We start from the raw sequence: 21,732 nt of genomic DNA, 5'->3' as shown, positions 1-21,732 counted from the left end.
GCCTCTTCCCTCGGTGCCTCACCTGGGAGCAGAGATGCCCGAAGAGGCACAGCGCAGTCAGACTTTGGCTTAAGGCATTATCCTGGCATACAGACTGCCTCCATTCAGATTCCTAAGCTGAATCAGAAGGAGAAGGAAATGAACCCTCTTTTCAACACCCTGCATAAGCACAAGTGCTCTCGTGGAGGACGGAGCAGCAGCAGTCATGGTGCTTGCGTTTTTGCAAATGACACATAAATGCGCCAGTGACTTTAGTCAACACTGCTTCTGGACTTGGAGATGAGGAGTGTAATCCATTCAGTAAAGTGCTATATAACATCATACCCACAGGGCAGAAGAAGGCTCCTGTGGCTTCAAACTTTCATTACAGCCTTACATACTAAGGTAGTCTTAAGGTACAAAGAACAGCAGCTTTTTCAAAACCCAGGAAGACGAACAACACAGCAACAACAATCGAGGCTTCCACTGTATTCTATATCCTTTGGTTGTTTTCAGAACTTTCTGACAGAACAAATTCCTGAGAAATATTCCGACAAAGGACTAAACTACCAATAGGCATGTACAACCTACAGAACACATGGATAGGAAGGTTGAGGTAGGGCTAGACACACCAAGAGAAAATAAATAATAAATTAAGAAAGCCTTAATGGTCTGATCCTATTCTGTGCTAATTTATTTGGGAGTAAAATGATTAGCAGGCTGTGAGCCTCAGTTTAGCATCTGGTATAAATTAGTGTCCCTTAATAAACAGGATGCTTGATTGATAGGCCGTTAATATCACCAATGATTGTGTTCCGTCATTCCACACTGCTGGCTAGCTGTGAGAACTGGGTGTACAAGGAGGACTGCGCAGACCAGACAGGATGCAAGCACAATGCACAGAGGCACTCCACCTTTCAGAAAACGTGAATGAGTTTCCTCTTCTAAGAACAGCAAAAACTTAAAGAATAAAATGAAGACTACTAAAGAAAATGTAGTTAAGTATTTGAGTACAGAAGAATAACATGGCATTGGTGACATTGCTATATGATAAAGAAACATTGTACAGTGTATGCTTTGAGAATTTAGGATACTGTGAGCTGTGCTAGCTACCAAAAAAGTTACCTGTTTTATGTATGGGTCAAAAGGTGACATTCAAGAATTCCACGTTTTACAAATAGCATAGCTACTAAGCCAGCAAGGGCAACCAAAATGTAATGATTTCACAAGCCAAAAATCATGGAGCTGGTACTATATGCAGTATAATATACCCGAGAGGGAAAAATAATGAAGTTTGCCAGATATGTCTGGAAGAAGTCTGGAAGAATTTAGTGTTACCGAACACAAAAGCACCAGTGAAAAACAACAGCAGGCTCTCAAGAGATCAAAATGTTTTGTGACAATTTTCCACGGATGTACCAAACGCGCCATACTAACATAACAAGATTCAGAAAGACTTCTGATGAGTAGGTCTCTTCCAGCTCTGCTGTGTACTCTGGAGACTGACCTGTGGTTTCCAGCCAAGCAGTAATGCTGCAGGCTTTGGCCTTTGGGTGTGCTTTTTATTTCTTGCCTGGAATCCCAGCTGTTTGCTCAGTTTGTTCCAGACTGCAACACAGAAGCAAGCAAGTATGCATGAAGTACATGCAGATAGTCAGAGTCCTTGGAGTGAAAGTGGAAGCCAACGAGACTGGTAACAAGGACCAACCCTGTCATCCTCTCCCAGGCAACAAATAGCAAGAGTTAAAAGTAAACACAATCAATAGCATGTCTTGAAAACAAGGATGTAGCAATAAGCTGACCTAAGAGACCCATCTGAAATAGTAATACTGCAATAACTAACTCACCTTAGTGGGACCACTGCTGCTTTGAGTCCACATAGGAAGGCCTACATTTGCTTTCAGTTAATCTGACTTCACATTCTTTGGTCTTTATTCAAATCATAGACTCATAGAATGGTTTGAGTTGGAAGGGACCTTAAAGAACGTCTAGTTCCAATACCTCTGCCACAGGCAGGGACACCTTCCATTAAACCAGGTTGCTCAAAGCCCCTTCCAACCTGGCCTTGTACATTTCCAGTGATCAGGCATCTACCACATCTGTGGGGAACTTGTTCCAGTGTCTTATTACCCTAATGGCAAATAATTTCTTCCTAATATATAATCTAAATCTACTCTCTTCCAGTTTAAAGCCATTCCCCCTTGTCTTATCACTACACGGCCTTCTTGTAGGACCCCTTTAGGTACTGGAAGCTGCCATAAGGTCTCCCCAGAGCCTTCTCTTCTCCAGGTTGAGCAACCCCAACTGTCTCAGCCTGTCTCCATAGGAGAGGTGCTCCAGCCCTCTGATCATCTTCTTGGCCTTCCTCTGGACTTGCTCCAACAGTTCCATGTCCTTCTTGTGTTGGGGGCCCCAGAGATGGATGCAGTACTCCAGGTGGGGTCTCAGGAGAGCAGAAGTGATGAGGAAAATCATCCCCCTTAACCTGCTTGTCACACTCCTTTTGATGCAGACCAGCATATAGCTGGCTTTTAGACCTGCAATCACACACTGCTGGGTCATGTCAAGCTTCTCATCAACCAATGCTCTCAAGTCTTTCTCCTCAGAGCTGCTCTCAATCCATTCTCTGGCCAGCCTGTATGACAGAAGCCAGACCTACAAAAATACCAAAGTACCTCATGCCTTAGGAATTAAATAAGAATGTGAATCAAAGGGGTATGACTTTTCATGGCAGCAATGTTACTTCAACTTGCATCTTTGAGTGCAGTTATAGGGCAGCTTAAGCCAGCGTGTCTGTTGTAACCCTGTCCCCACACTAGTCAGATATTTCAGCGTGTCAGCAATGCTCCTCATCACCTGGCATTAGCCGTGCTCCAAGAAGAAGGCTGGTTCAGCTGACCTATAGAGTTTTTTTCCATGCAAAACTGTTCTGCAACATTATCAGACCTTGCAAAGAACTGGCTCAGGGAGCTGAACTGACATAAAATTCATTGCTTTCTCTGTAGGACTGATTTTTCACTAGCTTTTGCCAGTTTATTTCCCTCTGTCAACTCCCCTCCAATTCTGACAAGCAGCAAGACTGACACAAGCAAAAGGTCCAAAAATCAGTCAGATCATAGCAGTAGCAACTAGGGAGCCGAAATTGCTATGAGGCTAAACCCTTTGTGGACAAAGTCAGCCAAAACCTTCCTGCTTCCCATGCTACCTCCCTGAAACCCCATATTCACAACAAATACATTTATAGTAAGTGTCGTGTTTGTATTAAAATTAGCATTACAGGAATTTCTCATAATCATAAAATACACAGTGTATATAATAAATGTAAAGAAAATAGGCTTCTAAGATTATTATAGATACACTGCAAACTATTTCATATTAAAGTCCAGCTTAATACAGCTTGTGCAGTACAGAAACACACCAGAAGAATACTAGATGACTGCTGTCCTCCTATACTGAAATCTATTACTTATAAGGCTATTTCAACTAAAAGTGGCAAGTTAAAAGGGACTGGGTGAAGTTCTTAAACTTCAATTTACCATGGCCTAAACTTACAAAAATATACTGTAGAGGTCTGCAAAGTGTCCCCAGTTGTGCAATCTGTATAGAAGAGATAATGAATTGATAGCAACATCTGAAAATATTTTGATAAAAGGCTCTTCTCACACTTTTACAAAAGTGCTTCCTAGCAATGGAAGCTGCCCCTGATTAACTCAGGCCATAGGGCTTTGAGAGATTTGAACGAAACCAAATTTGCTTCAGCAGAAAGAATAAACATCTCTTCCCATTCACGCCTTAAAGCATTTGCACCGGCACCATATAATTACTTGTCATTTCACTAAAAGATTCTCCTGGATTCTCTATTCCTCCCACAATTTCAAAATTACAATATGTCTGCTTGCAGTTGAATGGTTATGTACATATGGCACTAAGTAAATTATTTAACTAAAAAGCAGTTAATGTTGCTATGAATTATGTTATTTGCTTGTACAGAACTCATACGCACATTTCATTGTGATAATACCTGGTTTATACATCTTTAATCAAAACCAAGTGAAGGATTTGAATTGCTTTTTCTCCTTCAGTGTGATGCAATTTGTTAATCTGTGTGGTTCTAAAAAGCCTTGGAGGCAATATAAAATGTTATCTTGCTGATCCCTCTCACGTCTTTATTGACATAACTGTCAACAATCTTCTCACTATTTCAGTCCTAAAATCCAGGAGTGAAAAATGAAGGAAAGAAAATTAAATTCTGTTTTAATTTGTGTAGTTTCATGCATTATTTGCAAAAGCTGTCTCTTCAAAAGCCAAAGAGGTCTTCTCATTGGCCAAGGAAGAGGCACTGTAAGGACAGGTATTACATACCTCTATAGAGAGGTCACTGAAAATGTCACTAAGGGTATTTGATCTTTGGTCATTTTTTTTAAACAAAGATACATATCATATAAGTATCCATTCACACTGCAGTAGCTACTGGGGCTAGTTCACTAGTAACGGTGGTTTACTGGTGATTTGGTGCAGCAGTACATGGTTCCAAAAGTGGTTGCTCAATTTTGTTCAGTTTCTGAAGGTACTGGCTTTTACTGCATCCCAGAACACTGTCATTTAATGCAAGATGCATTACTACTGTGGAGTAGTATGCTGCATGTGTTACAGCCAATGCTGTTACTTTGAAACATTTGATATTAGAATATGCACTTGTCCTGGGTTCAGCAGTAGCAGTGAGAGAGTGACTGCATGATTTACGGCTGAGCTTAAACCACAACGGTTCTTTTTGGCGCCCAATGTGGGCACAAGGGGTTGAGATAACGACAGAATCTGAAATGAAAAGTTTAATAACCTCCAGCTTCACACCAAGAGGATGGCTACCTCATTCAGTAGCAGAAATACTTCAGGGGTAAAATTAACTTCTAGCAGAGGCAAACACAAGGAGCAAGAAACCCCAAAGCCCTTCCTCCTGTCAGTGGGGTGAAATGGGGTCGATACATTGGAGGCACTGAATTCATTTGCAAACATACAGGAAAACACTACCAGAGGGCACTGCTCGTGCCCTCTCCTCCCAGCACACAGACATCTCCCCAGCACAGGAGCCCAAGCAAGGGGAAAAGTGTCCAGGGTTTGCCTGTCACTGCTGGGTCCTGACCCTGCTCTGTGCCTCTTCCACACCTCTGGCCAAGGCTGACTGTGTCCCATGGCTCTCCACAAGCACAGGCTCCTTCCAGTCTCTCTGTGCTCTATGGCACTGACAATGCCAGATGGAGCCTTCCTGCATCTATCAGGACCATGCAGGGTGGCCAGAGTGCACCAGGGAGGGTCCAGGTGCCCCTCAGCTCATCGTGAGGCCTTTCTCATTCCACTCCACTCCATAAAGGTATCCTTCCAAACAAGCCAAATGGTTAAAGCCTCCTTGGTATGGAGGACAATGGCTGAAGTATAAATATGGGGAGGCCTGGCAGATTGACTATATCACACTCCCACCAACCCGCCAAGGCAAGCACCATGTGCTTACCATGGTGGAATCAACAACCGGATGGCTGGAAACATACGCTGTGCCCCACGCCACTGCCCGGAACACTATCCTGGGCCTTGAGAAACAGATTTTGTGGCAACATGGCACCCCAGAGAGAACTGAGTCAGACAATGGGACTCATTTTCAGAATAACCTTATAGACACTCGCGCCAAAGAGCATGTCATTGAGTGGGTATATCACATCCCCTACCATGCACCAGCCTCTGGGAAAATCAAACAGTACAATGGGCTGTTAAAAACTACACTGAGACCAATGGGTGGTGGCACTTTCAAGCACTGAGATACACACTTACCAAAGGCCACCTGGTTGGTGAACAGCAGAGGATCTGCCAACGGAGCTGGCCCAGCCCAATCAGAATTTTTACATATTGTAGAGAGGGACAAAGTTCCTGTGGTGCATGTGAAGAATTTGCTGGGGAAGACAGTCTGGGTTATCCCTGCTTCAGGTAAAGGCAAACCCACTCGTGGGATTGCTTTTGCTCAGAGACCCGGATATACTTGGTGGGTAATGCGAAAAAATTGGGAAGTCCGATGTATACCTCAAGGGGATTTGATTTTAGGGGAAAACAGCCAATGAACTTAACTGTATGCTGTTGCCTGCTATGTAATACTATTATAGCCCATCAACTAGATGTCTTCAGGTCACCAGCAACTGGCCCTGACTTCCCTCCAATCATCATCCCAACAGAGAATGAATTTTGATAGAACCAGATGAGTTCTGCCATGAAAGAATGATCAGCATCAGCAGGCAACGATCCAACACTGCACACGGCTTCTCCTGCCCTGAAAGACTGTTACAAGAGATGGAACCTGACGTCATGGACTGAATGGACTCAGCAGCATTATAGGGATTGGTCCATGCACTAAGAAATGATCTCTTTCTCTCTGTCTGTGTGTGTGTATGTGGATGTATATATGTAAGAGCAATGGTGTACTGAAAATGTGGGATCTGAGCGTGACGTGAGTGGTATAGAATAAGGGGTGGATACTGTCCTGGTTTTAGCAGTAGCAGTCATTTTTCCTCTTTCTTAGTAGTTGGTGCAGTGCTGTGTTTTTGACTTTCGGCCTGGGAACAGTGCTGATAACACCAATGTTTTTAGTTACTGCTCAAATGTTTGGTCTGCCCAAGGACTTTGTGAGTCTCATGTTTGGCCAGGGAGGAGGGGAAGCTGGGAGGAAGCAGAGGAGGGATACCTGACCCAAACTAGCCAAAGAGGTATTCCATACCACAGCACATCATGCCCGGGATGTAGCTGGGAGTTACCTGGAAGGGCGCTCACTGCTTGGTGGGGCTCATTTCAGCAGGTGGCATTGTATTCTCTTCCCTTGTTATTTCCCTTCTCATTATTATTGTTGGTGGTAGCAGTAGTGATTTGTGTTATACCTTAGTTACTAAACTGTTCTTATCTCAACCCGTGGGAGTTGCATTCTTTTCGATTCTCCTCTCTGTCCCTTGGGGGGGGGGGCGGGGCGGGAAGGGAAGAAAAGGGGGGGAGTGAGAGAGCAACTGTATGATTTACGGCTGAGCTTAAACCACGACAATACTATAACTCACACAATGTGTATGTACGTAGCATTGTTCAACTTACACCTAAGACTGCTCAGAATATCAGTTGGTAAGAAAGCCTGGCACAAATTATCAAGGCTTCTGCAGATCAGCTTCCTCAGAGGTCTCGTTCTCTTTACCCTTTAAGCAGCCTATTCCCCCCCCCCCCCCCATAGTCTACAATCCACATACAGAGAAAAATGGAAGAAAGACCAGGGCCACAAACATCATGGAAAGCAAGCACCTTATTAGAGCACGGGGAAAAAAAAACCAACCACCACAACAACAGAACAACAACAACAAGAAACCTAACATTACTTCATGCACTTGGCACTGCCTGGTATGGATTTATGCTCCTGAGAGACGCAGTTCTCTGCATTTAAGAGAGAGATACGGCACTTTAAGATACTAAAAGGCAATCCAAAAAATAAACAGAATAATCATTAGCTACTGAGAGTTAGAAAACACTCTCAAATTGCAAAATTAATGAGTACTAATTCACTGCATTTTGTAAGCCACAGCTGTTTATAGCTACACAGCAAGTGCAGCATCCCATTATGTGACCAGTGAGAAAAGAGAAGAAATCAAATGTGGTGCCTGTCCTCAGAAGCAGGATATTAATTTTTTTTTAATGAATCTCAGTCACACAGAGGAGAACACAGAATCATAGAATGGCTTGGGTTGGAAAGGACCTTAAGATCATCTAGTTACAACCCCCTGCTATAGACAGGGATGCCTCACACTAGACCATGTCGTCCAAGGCTCTGTCCAACCTGGCCTTGAACACCAACAGGGATGGAACATTCACAGCTTCTTTCAGCACACCGATAGTCTGCAGAAAAAATGGACACCCAACGTGTGCAAGTACCTTCGCTAACTGGAGTAAGAGAAGCAGCAGAGTCACATCTGCACAGTACTTTGGAGACATTATACTTCTTGAAAAACTTAATTAGTTCAGGCAGACAACTTATGCTCATACAGTTATATTGTGCCTTGGTATTCAGCTTCATGTTGTCCAGCACTGCACCCATTGTCTTACAGACATGCAAAGCATGAAAAATACTTGTTCAAGGAAGAAAACAGCATTTCAGTGTCAGCTTTTGAGTCCTCGTTAACCCAAACAACTTGCTCCAATTTGGACAGGTCTGAAATCATTCTAGATCTTGAAAGCCTGCAGAACACCAAGCTGCTACAAATGTTCCTTTGGCTCTAAAAGCAAATGTCTCCTAGGAAGCCAAGGTGCACACCATGGGCAAAATGGGGAGGAAAATAAAGCAGAGTAACAGGGATCCTCCTTCTTATGTTGCACAATTCTGATTTTCCAGATTAAGAATCTTGACTGACTTAAGGGCTTTTGATGGTCAAGTTAAAATAAGTCTGATCCTTCCACTCTGTGTTAAAAGAAAGAATTGTAATTCTCATCCAGAACCTTTCTAAGCACCTGCAAATTTCTAACCAGACTGAAAAACATAAAAGTGAAGAAAAAAAAATTAAATAAAACCCAACTTTTCACATAAGCAGTATCAAAATGCTAGCCTTAAAAATGGGATGTAAACTAAAGCATCTAATGCTGCAAAATCAGCCAATGGTTCTGCTGACTCACCACCATTACCCCTTTTTAGTGAAGACATTCCAAAGCCGTGTAAGAGTATATCTGTTAACACAGCAAGCTGTATTTGATCCAAGCCACTTGAAGGCATTTTAAAGAATAATTATGCACAGTTTTCACTGGGGAAAAAAAGGTAATTTTGTTTGCAATCACATCATCCACATTGACATTTATTTTGCAAACCTTTACATTCAGAGCTAAAGGACTATGGGAAATATAAGGATCGGAATATTTACTATACAAGATGCATATATACACTTTCTCATTACCAGTATGATGAATATATTAGACAAAATAAAAGAGCTTTGGCAGAGATGGAGAACTGTTGGTCTCAGTCAGAACTGACCTTGTGCCTCGTTCTTTAAACATGGCATTTTTGGTTTTATTTTTTTATTGATGACATTTGTTGTAATTCCTTGATGAATTACAGGTCCTTATATTATTAGAACTTTCTTGGAGAAATGAAATGACCAAGTACTAAACAAGGCACAGAAAAGTACAGTCAGAGCTCTCTATGGGTGATAAATCAAAATAGTTTAACTCCGTAAGGCTGAAGCATGAATTAGGATTCCACAGAGAAACACCAAGTCAAGAGCAGGGCTGCAGTGCTGTGCTGTAGGCTGCAGTGCTGTGCTGTAGGCTGCAAGCTCACACTACCCACTTACTTGATGAAGTAGTCTCTTCCATCTCTGTTTGCCGTCATCTCCCATCCATAAGGTGTCCCCTGGTTCAAGCTCCAGGTCCCTGAAGAGTGAGGCCACGCTGAAGACTTGTTCCTGTGGCTGTAGTTTTTGGGGGGAAGAGAGAAAAACAAATAATAAATTAAGGGTCTGTGGTATTTATTCTTCCAATTTACTTGTTTCACATCATTCATTTGGCATCCAAATACTTACACAGTTGTGCAACATGCAGCCAAAACTCAGGCAAGGGAAAACAGGTTAGCAGGTCTGCTTACATTTGTGGTATTCGTCCAGTCAGTGGAAAGGTAAACTCTCATTTCTAACAGTCCTGAATTCAAGCCTTTGCCTGGTAAGTCTGTCATACCCCATCAGTCCCAAATCCAAAATACTAATTTTCAATAGTTTTTAGTACAAGGGACAGGGAGCATTTTCATTCATCACCACCCCCTGCTCAAGTGCCAGCTGTCAGTAAAATTTTAGCAAAAAATTCCAAGAAACTAAACCAAACCAAACCAAACAATGCAGCACATGGCTGCAGATCACACACACGGTGTATGTACTGCATGAGAAGGAACATCAACACCCACTCTCAGTTCTGAGAGGCACATTTCTGCTAAATTGATTCCATACGCAGATGTTTTTGCACTTGATCAATATCCATTAAGCTCTTTCTCCAAATAACTTTTAATAAAGCTGCAGTATCTCTGAGCTTGCACACTGTTGCATACATACACCACTGCTTGAGCATGCTTCTGCTAGTATTCCCAACCCCCAAGCAAGAGCCAAGTCATACCATCTTGAGTAATGGAGTAGCATACACAGCTATGGAACTATAAGAGGGAGAGCTATCAGCACTACCAAGGGACACTATTTCTCCACTAGATCTGAAACATGTTGTGAGGTGCCATCTACTGACCCCATATACAAAAAAGATACAGTTAGCAAGAATCCCCCATAGTTTCCCATAGGAAACCCTAACTTTTTCACTGATATTTTACCCCTCACTTGCAGGAATGAAGCTAGATATTACTGCTCATTCCCACTTCCTGCTGTGGGACTTAGAGGTAGAGAAGGCAAAAGATAAGTCTTTCAGCAATGTTAATCAAGTCATTTAGTCTATATACAATCTGAAAAAGACAGAGCAGGAAAAGGAGGCAGGGCAACCAAAGATGCTAAAGACCAGCCGAGAGTGCATCACAGACAGGCAAAGATGAATTAGTACACAACACTGAATACAATCTGAAACTTAGACATGCAAACCAAAACCACACAAAATAAGAGCACGTTTTGAGCTAGTTGCCTTCTCCCTCTCTGCCTTTTCTTTGCCCATCAAGCATTTCAAGCTTAGCTTTACTTGATAATTTTATTTAAGTTCAAATGCTAGCAAGAAACTTACTAACTTTTTCCTTAGACAGAGATGTAGGAACTTGTTCCTTTACAGAAACAGAGAACAACGTAACCTGACAAACACTCTTGTGAAGAAATAGAATTGGTCTCCATGGACAGCTCAACAATTCATTGCAAATTACTAAACTCAACAAAGTTGTACACAATAAATCTTTTCCAAAAGAAGGAATACATCATTAAAACCAAACTAGTTGCTTTCACCTCCCCCTTTATTTCAAGGATTAATCACTAATGAGACAAGATATGGTGCTTCAAAATACAATTTACATGTAAAGTAGAGCTTTACAATGGAGTGCTAGATATCATCTGATTTACCAATTACATTAAGTACTTGTATCTTCAAGGAATAGAAAAACATTTCTGTTAGCACATTCAAATACTGGTATTTGCCATAAGACAGGGCTTAAATCTAATATTTGAGCATGCTAGAAATCTTATAAAATTACAGTTACTCATGGCTAATGAAACAAACATCAGACCTGCTACATTACTCCAGATAAACACAACAAACTCATTCCTGATCAAAGAAATGAGATAAAAAACAGGCATCTGAGCAAAGAAAACAAATACCTTCAACACATTCTCATGCTGTTTCATGTAAAGTTGAGCTTAAGCATTCCTGTTTCTCCATATGCTTGACAGACGGAGAAAGGGTGGTACCTTCTTTTAGATGGGAGCTGCCCTACAATCTAAGGACAGCTTAACCACATCTAAATAATTCAAGTTACATTTTAGAATATTTGGGATGCTAAATACTGCGGTTAACTAAATAAAGTAGAAAGTAATCTATTTTATCTGGACTATAAAGGCATATCAGTGCATTTAACACTTTTCACTTTAAATGTGTTTCACAAGTTCTGTGCTATAGCTTCTCCGCCTATAAAATGGGTATAGTGACATTTAAATTCCCACATAGAATCATAGAATAGTTAGGATTGGAAAGGACCCCCTGCCATGGGCAGGGACACCTCACACTAAACCATGGCACCCAAGGCTCTCCCCACCCTGGTCTTGAAGACCACCAGGGATGGAGCATTCATAGCTTTCCTGTGCAACCCACTCCAGTGCCTCATACTCTCACAGTAAAAAACTTCCTCCTTATATCCAATCTAAACTTCCCTGTTTAAGTTTTAACCCATTGCCCCTTATCCTATCACTACAGTCCCTATTGAAGAGTCCTTCCCCAGCATCCTTATAGCACTCTTCAGATACTGGAAGGCTGCTATGAGGTCTCCATGCAGCCTTCTCTTCTCCAGGCTGAACATCCCAACTTTCTCAGCCTATCTTCATATGGGAGGTGCTCCAGTCCCCTAATCAGCCTCATGGCCCTCCCCTGAACTTGTTCCAACAGTTCCATGTCCTTTTTATGTTGAGGACATCAGAACTGTACACAATACTCCAGGTGAGAGCAGAGTAGAGGGGCAGGATTACCTTCTTTGATAAAGCACATCTAACTTCTATTATCAGATAACTTGTAGGAGCACAGGTCAGTGATGATGATCAATACTATCCCTCTCTGCATTCAAACTAAGGGCTCATCTTTGCAGGGATTATAATACTAGTGGATTTTAAGTTAAATTTAACTGCCATGAAAGCTATTTGTGAGCCCTTAAAACATTAATGGTGTCAGAATCTTACCATATATGAGCTGGTAATAACTGTCCTACTTAACTACAGGTATGTCTATATCTGATCAGGTCTTCCAGACTTTATGATCAGTGGAGAGGAATTAGCACTTGAGACACTGTATACAGCTACATTAGTTGTGTGCAAATTCAGTGATGTGGCTCCATGGGAAAAAAGAAATACAGAAAGTTTCCTATAGTTGTTGTACAGTCCAAAAATGAACACTCACACCATAACAGCAAATCAAGATTTATACACTCAAAGGTTATTAGTGCTGGTGATTCCCAGCTGCCTGCAAAGTCTGAAAAAAGGAGCAAATGAACTGCATTATTTCTTTTCACCTACATCTATTTGTTAAATACTATTCTGCTTGTCTGCAAGGATTCTGTTCAACAGCCACTTCACAAAGGGCAAAACATGGCAAAGATTAAATATATGCTAGAAAGAATATAAAAGGCTGCAGAAGAAACCATAAGCAGGCCAGGCATTTCACCTGGGGGAAAACACAAAGCCATCTTGGCAGTCTTTAAGTCAAGAGGATGCACTAGTGAGGAAGATCATCAGGCCATAGAAGATTCCAGTTTAAATCCTACCTCCCTGCAGATAATCTTGGATAAATCTCTCAGCTTGTTGGTCGCCATTTGACTTTTCTTTCCCTCACAGGCAAAGGAAGATGAGCACACAAAGACTGCCTAGGTTTCTGGAAGACTTCCACACTTTCAGAGACAGAAAGATGCAGAAAATGGGCTTTCAACCTCAGCAAGTCTGCTTGCAGAGGAGGCACTGGCAAGGCTGTAACTCACTGCTTGCTGTCCATCACCTCCCTGCTAGCTCACAGCAATCAGACCTGCTGCTGGAGTCCCTATCGCTGCTCAGCTCTGAGGTGGTAAAGGTCATCGTGAAAGCCTAGACCAGCTAGACCAGAAAACAGGGCAGCATTACTTACAATATTCCATCAACCTGCTTTTGATAGTCTTGATTCAGAATTATAAAACTTGATCCTCAACTGCTTCACATTGAACAATCAGTTCATTAAATCACCAAAGTAGCGTGAAAAGAAACAGTGTGCCCTACCTTTCAACCGAAAATGCAACAGCTGCATAACAGTGAACATCGTCAGGTCAGTCTTTTTTCTGACCTTTGCTTGAGGCATGACTGAAACAGGAGTTCACAGGAGTTCTCCTGTACTGTATCAGCAGTATGTCACTTATGCGATATGCAGAACGTACTCAGCATAAACTATGGTACAAACAAAAAGTGAAAGTATGTAATGGTATCGACCTCTTTTTCAAAGATCAAAGGTAGAACAGTTTGAATTTTTTAAAGCATACTGTTAGATCCTAATGTCCAGAGCAGTTTAGATAGTGTTAAAGTCGAGAGCAGAAAACAACACCATTCTTTTTTTTTTTAAATACCAAAAAATAAAACATTTAAATTTTTTAGTAAATTCAGTTTAAAAAAAAAACACAACAGTATCTCTAGAGTCAGAAAATAAGCATGCAACATTGCCCAAATCTTATCTTTTTAACCAGAGACTAGAGAATCCTCTCAACAGGTCTTTGCTACAAGAAATCTGGATAGACATATTAATTGTACCACCTCTATAGCCCAAGCCTGTAAATTTTATTATAAATGAACTGGTAGAAATGAAGTTCCCAGGCTGTAATTTTAAACCAGCATAAACTGGCACTGACATAAAAACATCATTTCCGTCCTCCCAGTATCAGACAGTCCTACTTAAGCAACATCTTAGTTGCTCCTGTGCCAATGGAAGTAAACCGGTTCACTGCGGCAATGGAGGCACGGACTCTAGTTGTGGTGAAACCGAAATCATTTATTGAGCGAGCTTACAGGCTTTTTATAGACCCCTGCCTAGCGGTTAGTAATTGTTAGTATCAGTTAGTTTCTTTTCAGTATTTTTTGAAACATCATACGCTTTTCCCAGCCAATGACATTACTGATCACGCACCTTTTCAACCAATCACATTATTGTCCACACGCCTTTGCTTGAACAACTTAATTGTACCCAGATGAATAAGCACATTTTTCTGTTACCACTTTCTGCTACATTATTACTTTCCATTTTCCTTAAAGACATGGTTTTTTGTCCCCTCAGTCCACATTAGAGACTTTCATTACTCCTGGGAAAGTCCGGGGTACAACATTACACCTTTTTCTTCAGTAACGTCTTTGTTTCAATATCTACAGTTCTTGGAGATTACCTCGGTGTTCTAATTTCGATTCCTCTTGACTACCATGGTATGCAGCTGATGAGGGTCAGGATGTTCGTGCTCTCATCCAGGTCTGCTGGAGCAGCTTCTTCTGCAACATTCCCCACAGTTCACTTTAAAACTAGCACCTGTTTTTATCATTCAGATTAATCTCTGCCTACTCCATGGCCTCACAGATGGCCACATGGCAACAAAAATGAAGGGCAAGACAAAACCCACTTGTTTCAGGTAGTCCTCAGGCAAAGGCAAGACAGAAAGCCCTAGACTCAATTGGAATGCCCCAACTGTATTTAGCATATTTAGTGTCTACTCGGGCATAACACTCAGTACACAGGATTAGTATGCCCACCCCAAAAATGAACTTCACATTTACATTTATCCTTCTGCATAGACAAGGGACGCCGAAGTCCTCATTTCCTTAGAAATGATGTTGGGCACTAACCTGGGAGATCTGCCATACCACTGGGGAAGTCTTTAACCCCTTGCCCAAGAACCCCAGCCTGCACTTTGCTGACAGATTTAAAAAAGCAATAAAAAGTAGGAGCAAACTTGAAACCCTCCAATTCTTTTTTTCCAAATAATTTGAAGAAGGAAAAAGATGGTTAGCCTTGGTCATAACAACCTTCCTTCCTTCTTCCTGCAATGCTTTACTTAGTGGTAAGGGGAGGCACTTTATTTTTGTGTTTGGTTTTTGGTAGCTCTCATTCCATGGTTATCTCATTTGCTGATTGACACTGGCATAACAAAGGTATCCATCTGCATTCTCATGGCTGCCTGTAACTTTGTGTTTGATGCCCTCTCACTCTTACACTGGTGAGCAATTTTTCCTGTTTTACTTTCTCCATACCACCTATAATTCAGTAGCTCTCTAACATATCTCACCATCAACCCCAATAGTCTCCATGGCAGACTAAGGAGTCCTGACCTATACAACTCTTTCTTGCACACAGAATTTCACAGGCTTGATTGTTCTTAATGTCTTTCTCTGATATCAATCCAGTCGTGTGTCTCTTTCAAGACAGGAGTTTGGGCTTGCCCTCAGGTTACCACTTATACCAATGGGCTGCCTCTTTTGTAGAAATCCAGAAGATACCACAACATGCAGTTGAAAACATTCTCTGGCATGCAGGCTCTTGATGAAGAGCTAGAGATTTAGCTCTGTTCCTAAGTAGACATCTGAATCAGCAAGCTTTCTATCCATATTAACTACCTGTCCATCAAGTGCAGTTTGGAGCTTTGACATCTCATTCCATGTAGACACCAAAATTCGAATTTCAAGCACATTAATCTGGAGATGAATCTTATATCACCCGCATAAGAACCCTTTGCAACAAATAGTGAGCCCTTATATTTAAATTGCTGTATAATGTAATAAAATTAGCATTTTTTATCATTTATTCCTCATACAATAAATAATCCATCTCCAACAGATCATAAAAGGAAGACGTTCTGAACAAAGGCCACGTTGCACTCCCAAAAGTTGATTACGAAGGAAACTGGGCTCCACAGCACCCCCTGGGAGAAGTGTAGACACAACAATCCCTAGGAGGTACCCAGAGGAGCATCAGAGGCATAACATTTTGTAGTGCTAGTTTGTAAAAGTAAGAACACCACACTTCAAGTATCTGCAGGGCATGTCTACCTGGGAGTAACAAACATGCTCATGACACAAGTGGAGTTCAGTAACAGTCTCTCTATGATATTTAATCTTCCTCTGCCTCAGGAATAGAAACCTGCTTTCTGTATCCAGTTCTCACCCTCTCCTGTCCCAGAAGACTACTGCACTAAGCTTACCTTCATCCTAGCATTTTAACTTTAAGAAATGAGAAAGTGAAAGTTTTAAAGACTTTGTAGCTATACTATCAAGATCAGTCATCATACCCTGCTACTGAAACTCTCCTGAGAGGCACTGTACAAGGGGACAGATATGATGGACAGTAATTTCAGGATCCAAGATCAAGGACACTGAAAGGCCTGTTGTCTCTGCACAGATGAGTCCTATAGGCCCCTGCAGAAGTAGTTGTACCAGAAGCACAAAAGAAGAAAATGAATGGCCCAAGACACACTCCACCGTACTAAAAAAAATAAATAAAATAATTCACTGGGCCTCCTATACTGGGTTTCTTATTACTAAAGTACAGGATAGAAGCCTAATGACTTCAGATAACTGCAGTCAGAGACCTGTCCATCACAATAAACTTGCAACACAGCCATGCTCTAGGCAAAGGTAGAATAACGTTGCACTACCTTTCAGGCTTGTCTTGAATTTTCTCCCTGGATCATGCATCATCAGGAAACACAAACTCTATTCAAAAAAACAAACAAGCCCCTTTCCAATACCTTCTATTAGCTTTTTCTGTTTTCCTAGTAAGGCCTATGAATAAATCCAGGCTGACTTGTGACAGTTGTTCAGAAACTGTCTCTAGCTGAGAGTTTGACTTTCTTAGGTAGTAACTACTCCCAGACTCTGGCTGGAGCAAATAGCTCCACACTTCCCCCCCCCCCCCATCTTCCACCACAGATGATCTCGATTATTCACAATTTCACAATGTACCACTCTTCAAGTTGTGTCAGGGGAGGTTTAGATTGGATATTAGGAAAAAAATATTCACCAAAAGGGATGTCAAGCATTGGAACAGGCTACCAGGCTGAGTCACCATCCCTGGAGGAATTTAAAAGACATGTAGATGTGGTGCTTAGGGACATGACTTAGTAGTTGATGTGGCAGTACTAAGAATAACAGCTGGACTCATGATCTTAACGGTCTTTTCCAACCTACATGGTTCAATGATTTATTCTTATTCCAAACCAACAATGATCCTAATGGCTCCACCCAACCTTTAAATCCTTCAGTGAAGCAGTAAAAAAACCCCAACCAAAAAAACCCAAAAAAACAAAAAACAAACAACAAAAAAACAAGTACAACTCAAAACTTCATACTGAACTCCTCCAAGCCAGTTTACAATACAGTGGAGGAGATAGATTTCTATAAATCCTGTCAGCCTATTTTTATCACAGACTACATTAGCTTCCATTTCCTCAGTGCCTGAAACTGAGATTTCTAAATGGCAGCCTATGCCTGGGTTGAGAACAGGAGGCACTCCAATGAATTCCTCCTCCACCAGTCATTGCTGCTGCTGCCAATCAGGAGATAATGACAGCCCATGGCTGTGTAACTGGTCTGAAAGGTAGGGGATTGCTTCTACCAGGAATCCTCCAGCTGCCATGAGGAAGGCCCTGATAGTGCTCCCCTGACAGACAAGAAGGGGAATACAGCTGCCCATTGCATGGCGCAGGGAAGGGACAATTCCACATGACCAGAAAAGTCCCCTCATCAGCTCCCACCACTTCAGCATCAATTCCACACTCCCATTTGGATCACAGGCCAGAACAAAACCAGTGGCTGTACAAAATGTACACTGTACCCACTACGTGACTTGCTATATGAATAATGGCTCCTTTTAATCTCAAAGTACAACATAATGTTACTTTCTCACAAGTTTTGTACTAAGGGTATACACGCAGACCATCTTTGACCATGTATGTTCCACAATTGCTCTTTTGCTTTCTCCCACTGTTCCACTTCCTGTGGCCAAAGATGGGAATACGCAGCAAGTACCTATGGCCCCTGGTTTTGCCTTCAGCTAGGTAAACAGCCTCTCAGCTTTGAGTGGTGGCTCCCCAGGTTGCCACCATTGTCTACTAGGGTCTCAGATCTAAAAATCTTAGAGTACAAAGTAACAAAAGTACAGACAGCACACTAGAACAAGGGATGAACAAATCGTGTGGTAATGCTGGTTTGCTCCAAGTGCTAACAACCTCTGTGTGCCTTGGTAAAGGGACAAGGTGAAGGTCTTGTAATTTCCTGAGGCACCCTTCCTATTCTGGGATGCTCACTTTCTGGTCTCATATTCCACAATCAGTTTTAAACTCATCACTGCTGTCCAATAAACGCACTTTCACATCTGTTGCTTGTTTTGTTGTGGCATTTTTATGTTGTTGATGGTATTGGTTGGTTGGTTTTGTGTTTTTAAATATCTGATACAGGTCACATCTGCCATTTCCCTCTCATCCTCTCCCTCTGTTACATTTCCATTAGTATTAAAGATGTGCCCCCATTTCATAGAAAACAAAAGTCTCCATTATATTTCCTTTTAGACTGCCAGGACTTTTCATTTAAAGCACACTGACCCCATTAGAGATTCAAAGTCCTGAAGGAATTACTTTCCCCTTCAGAATCTTGTATTGCAAAAGCCAGAAAGTACCCAAACCAGCAAATAATGTTTGGGACTTGGATGACTGTAAAAGGCTTTTTCAGCTTGGATGACTGTAAAAGGCTTTCTGTTTTTTACGATGCATCAGCTTTATGCTGGCGTGCACTGAAAGTGTCTCTAAAAACTGATGTGCGCAAGATGGTTTATTTCTCTTTTAATGGGGCTTTTGAACTTAGGCTTTCTCAGGTTTACTAAGTATTTCAGGATCAAAAAAGCCTAAACCAAAACAAGTATATGAAGCATATTTGTCTCTCTCATTTATTAAATGGATAATTAGCATTTCTTTCTGAATTATCTAGGAAACTTTTTGAAATGGCTTTCTTTTCTCTCAGACTAGTACATGTTAGAAAAGCTTACCGTATCATAGCTAGCTTCCCCCTACAACAGACACCAAACTAATTCTTCATAAAATGCAATGCTCAGCAGCTATTTCTGACAAAAATCACAACTATTATCTGATGCTGAATTTTACCCTACATAAGATTTTAATGTTTGGTTGGTTGGTTGGTTGGTTGTGCTTTAAAGTGTTGTTACCTCTATATTCTCTGAATATTTGTCCTCTTACCAGTTTTCCAGTAAAGTGCAACCATGATTCATTGTTAAGTTCCAGTGAGTAGTACAGAAGTCTTGCCATTTCTGCCATACGGAAAAAGAGTTTCGTAATACCTGCAATAGGTATGTTGTCTAGCTCATTGACTGCACTGTTACTAATAATAAGATTTTATGGCAATATAGAGTACTGGAAAAACAATGCTGTAAATCTCAATCATATTTTAGATAAAAGTAACAGTTTATCGTATACTTTCTTGCTACCTATTAAACAGCTGTTCATTTTATGCCATAAAAATTTGAGGTGCATGTATTCATTAAAATCCAACTGTGCACACTGCATTTCGAAAAGCAAAAGGAAATCTCACTTTTGTGCACAAAAAATTTTGTATTTTTTTCGGTACCCTGATATGAATACAACCTGCCTGGTGTGAGCTGACAAATCCTGTATAATCACACAAGAAAAAGTAGCTCAGAAAATTTTCAAGCACTTCTTGAGATATGATTTTTATGGGAACTTCCTATCTCTATAAAGATATCACCCACATTTCAGGACTGCAGTCACTCAAAAATTCTTCACACTGTGCTCCTTCTGTATGGTGCCATTTTAGCCCGTAGGTGAGGGAAGTTGCATCAGAAGGATGCAGTGAATGAGGACTAAATTGCCGAAAAGGAAATAAAATTGCTTTTCTAAAGCTGAATTTAAGCCTAAATTCCTACTGCTTGATTTTGGCAGCAATTCTTACTAGGTCTCAAGATGAACTCCATCAACAAAACGGTAGAACAAAAAAATCTGACCAAGTCTTAATTAAGAGAGAAGTACTGCTGAGAGAAAACACCAACGTATATTTACAAGTTCTTCTGATTTCAACTACGAATTATTGTCCTCCCTTTCAATTTCTTGTGAAATAAAAAGAAATGGTCAAAAAATTAAATAATGGCTGCCTATCTTAAACCTATTTTGTAACTGAAATAAAACTAATTCTGTCCTCTTAATTTTGGACAAAAAAAGAAAAAAACTATTTATTTTCCCTACTCAGAAGTTAGTCAATAATATGAAGCAACACTGCCCAGTGATTTAAAAAACTGCTCCAAAAGCTCAAGAGACTTCTTACAAGATACATTTGGTGACCTTGAAATGAATTGAAGCCAGTGATAACTGTCTAGATCTGTTTTCCACAAACCTTTAAAATCAATATTTAGAAAAATTATCTAAACATTTTCAGAAGAAAAGAATAAGGTATTAATCAACCAGTACAGGGATTAGCCTTTATCAAGTCCATTCATCAGAAATCTCAATACCAAAGTAAACAGTCTGCTATATTTAAGTCTATTTCAAATAATATATGTAAGCACATAATTGTAGTTCAAGGTACTTTGTTCTGCTTTCTAGATGAAAATGTCTCAATACTGTACTTGGCTTTAAGTCAAAATTCTCAAAACTGGGAATATATGGACAAATATTCATCCCCCCTGTTAAAAGCTCAACCATACCATGTACTTTTCTACACTTCACTCCCAGTTACAAAAATTTCAGAAAAGGACCACATAAAACTTGTGCTGGCAATATCTTCATATTCTTCAAACATCTGCAGAAAAGCCTGTATTTCTACCGTTATCATGCTAAAAGGTTGTGTTTGAAGTTTTTTTCTTCTTTTCTTTTGAGTTCCTTTGTAATTTTCCATTAAGGAAATTATGGGTTATGTAGTAACCTACTAAGAAATAATGTAAGTAAAGGGCTCTTTGTGTAACAGTCAGAAGTTTTCACCAGTGGTGAGAAGCCTTCATCCAGATTTGAAGTTATTTAAAGCACTCTGAACATAAACTCACTTATGAAACCAAGGAAATTTGAAGCAGTTCCATTCTTAGGAAACCACCAACACTTTGCACGTTCTGTCACATCAAGGCACATGTAAAACCTTAAGAAATGAGAAAGAACAATTTTAATTTTTTTTCAACTTCTTTCTTAGCCTTAACGACTGCATGAATTTCGAGCCAACAAAACTGAACCAAAACGTTGTGTTTCAGATGTACTTTAAGGACTTCCATACTTATTAAGGGCCAAGTGCGCTATTTAACTATGTGTACCAACAGAATGTAAGAAAAAAGGTGCCTTAAAAACTATGTTTTGTAACTTACTGAACATGTGAATGGAAGCTGTGCAGATGCAAGTCAAAAATGGAGAGAAGTAATTTCAGAGCACTAGCCCCTTGAACACATCCCAGGCCATACCACAGAGGAGCTTAGAATGAGGTGCGTAAAACATCAGTCCATAAGTGACAGACCCAGTTTCCCATGCCATTT

At 40.8% G+C, this 21,732-nt stretch overlaps 1 protein-coding gene across 7 annotated transcripts in view; it reads right to left on the bottom strand.

Moving 5' to 3' along the window:
• Positions 1-21,732, bottom strand: part of FRMPD4 (FERM and PDZ domain containing 4) — a 309,704-nt gene that overhangs the window by 111,955 nt on the left and 176,017 nt on the right. For all 7 annotated transcript variants that reach the window (XM_061364429.1, XM_061364430.1, XM_061364425.1 and 4 more), the window contains exon 2: positions 9,327-9,443. In XM_061364429.1, coding sequence (XP_061220413.1) covers positions 9,327-9,443 — 117 coding nt within the window. The remainder of the gene's footprint in view (positions 1-9,326; positions 9,444-21,732) is intronic.

Source organism: Neopsephotus bourkii, unplaced genomic scaffold (assembly GCF_033783945.1).
Source record: "Neopsephotus bourkii isolate Nb327-2 ecotype Australia unplaced genomic scaffold, CSIRO-AGI_Nbou_v1 NB_1234, whole genome shotgun sequence".
Lineage (NCBI taxonomy): Eukaryota > Metazoa > Chordata > Aves > Psittaciformes > Psittacidae > Neopsephotus > Neopsephotus bourkii.
The sequence above is the reverse complement of the archived record's forward strand: the minus strand, read 5'-3'. Positions and strand labels throughout refer to the sequence as shown.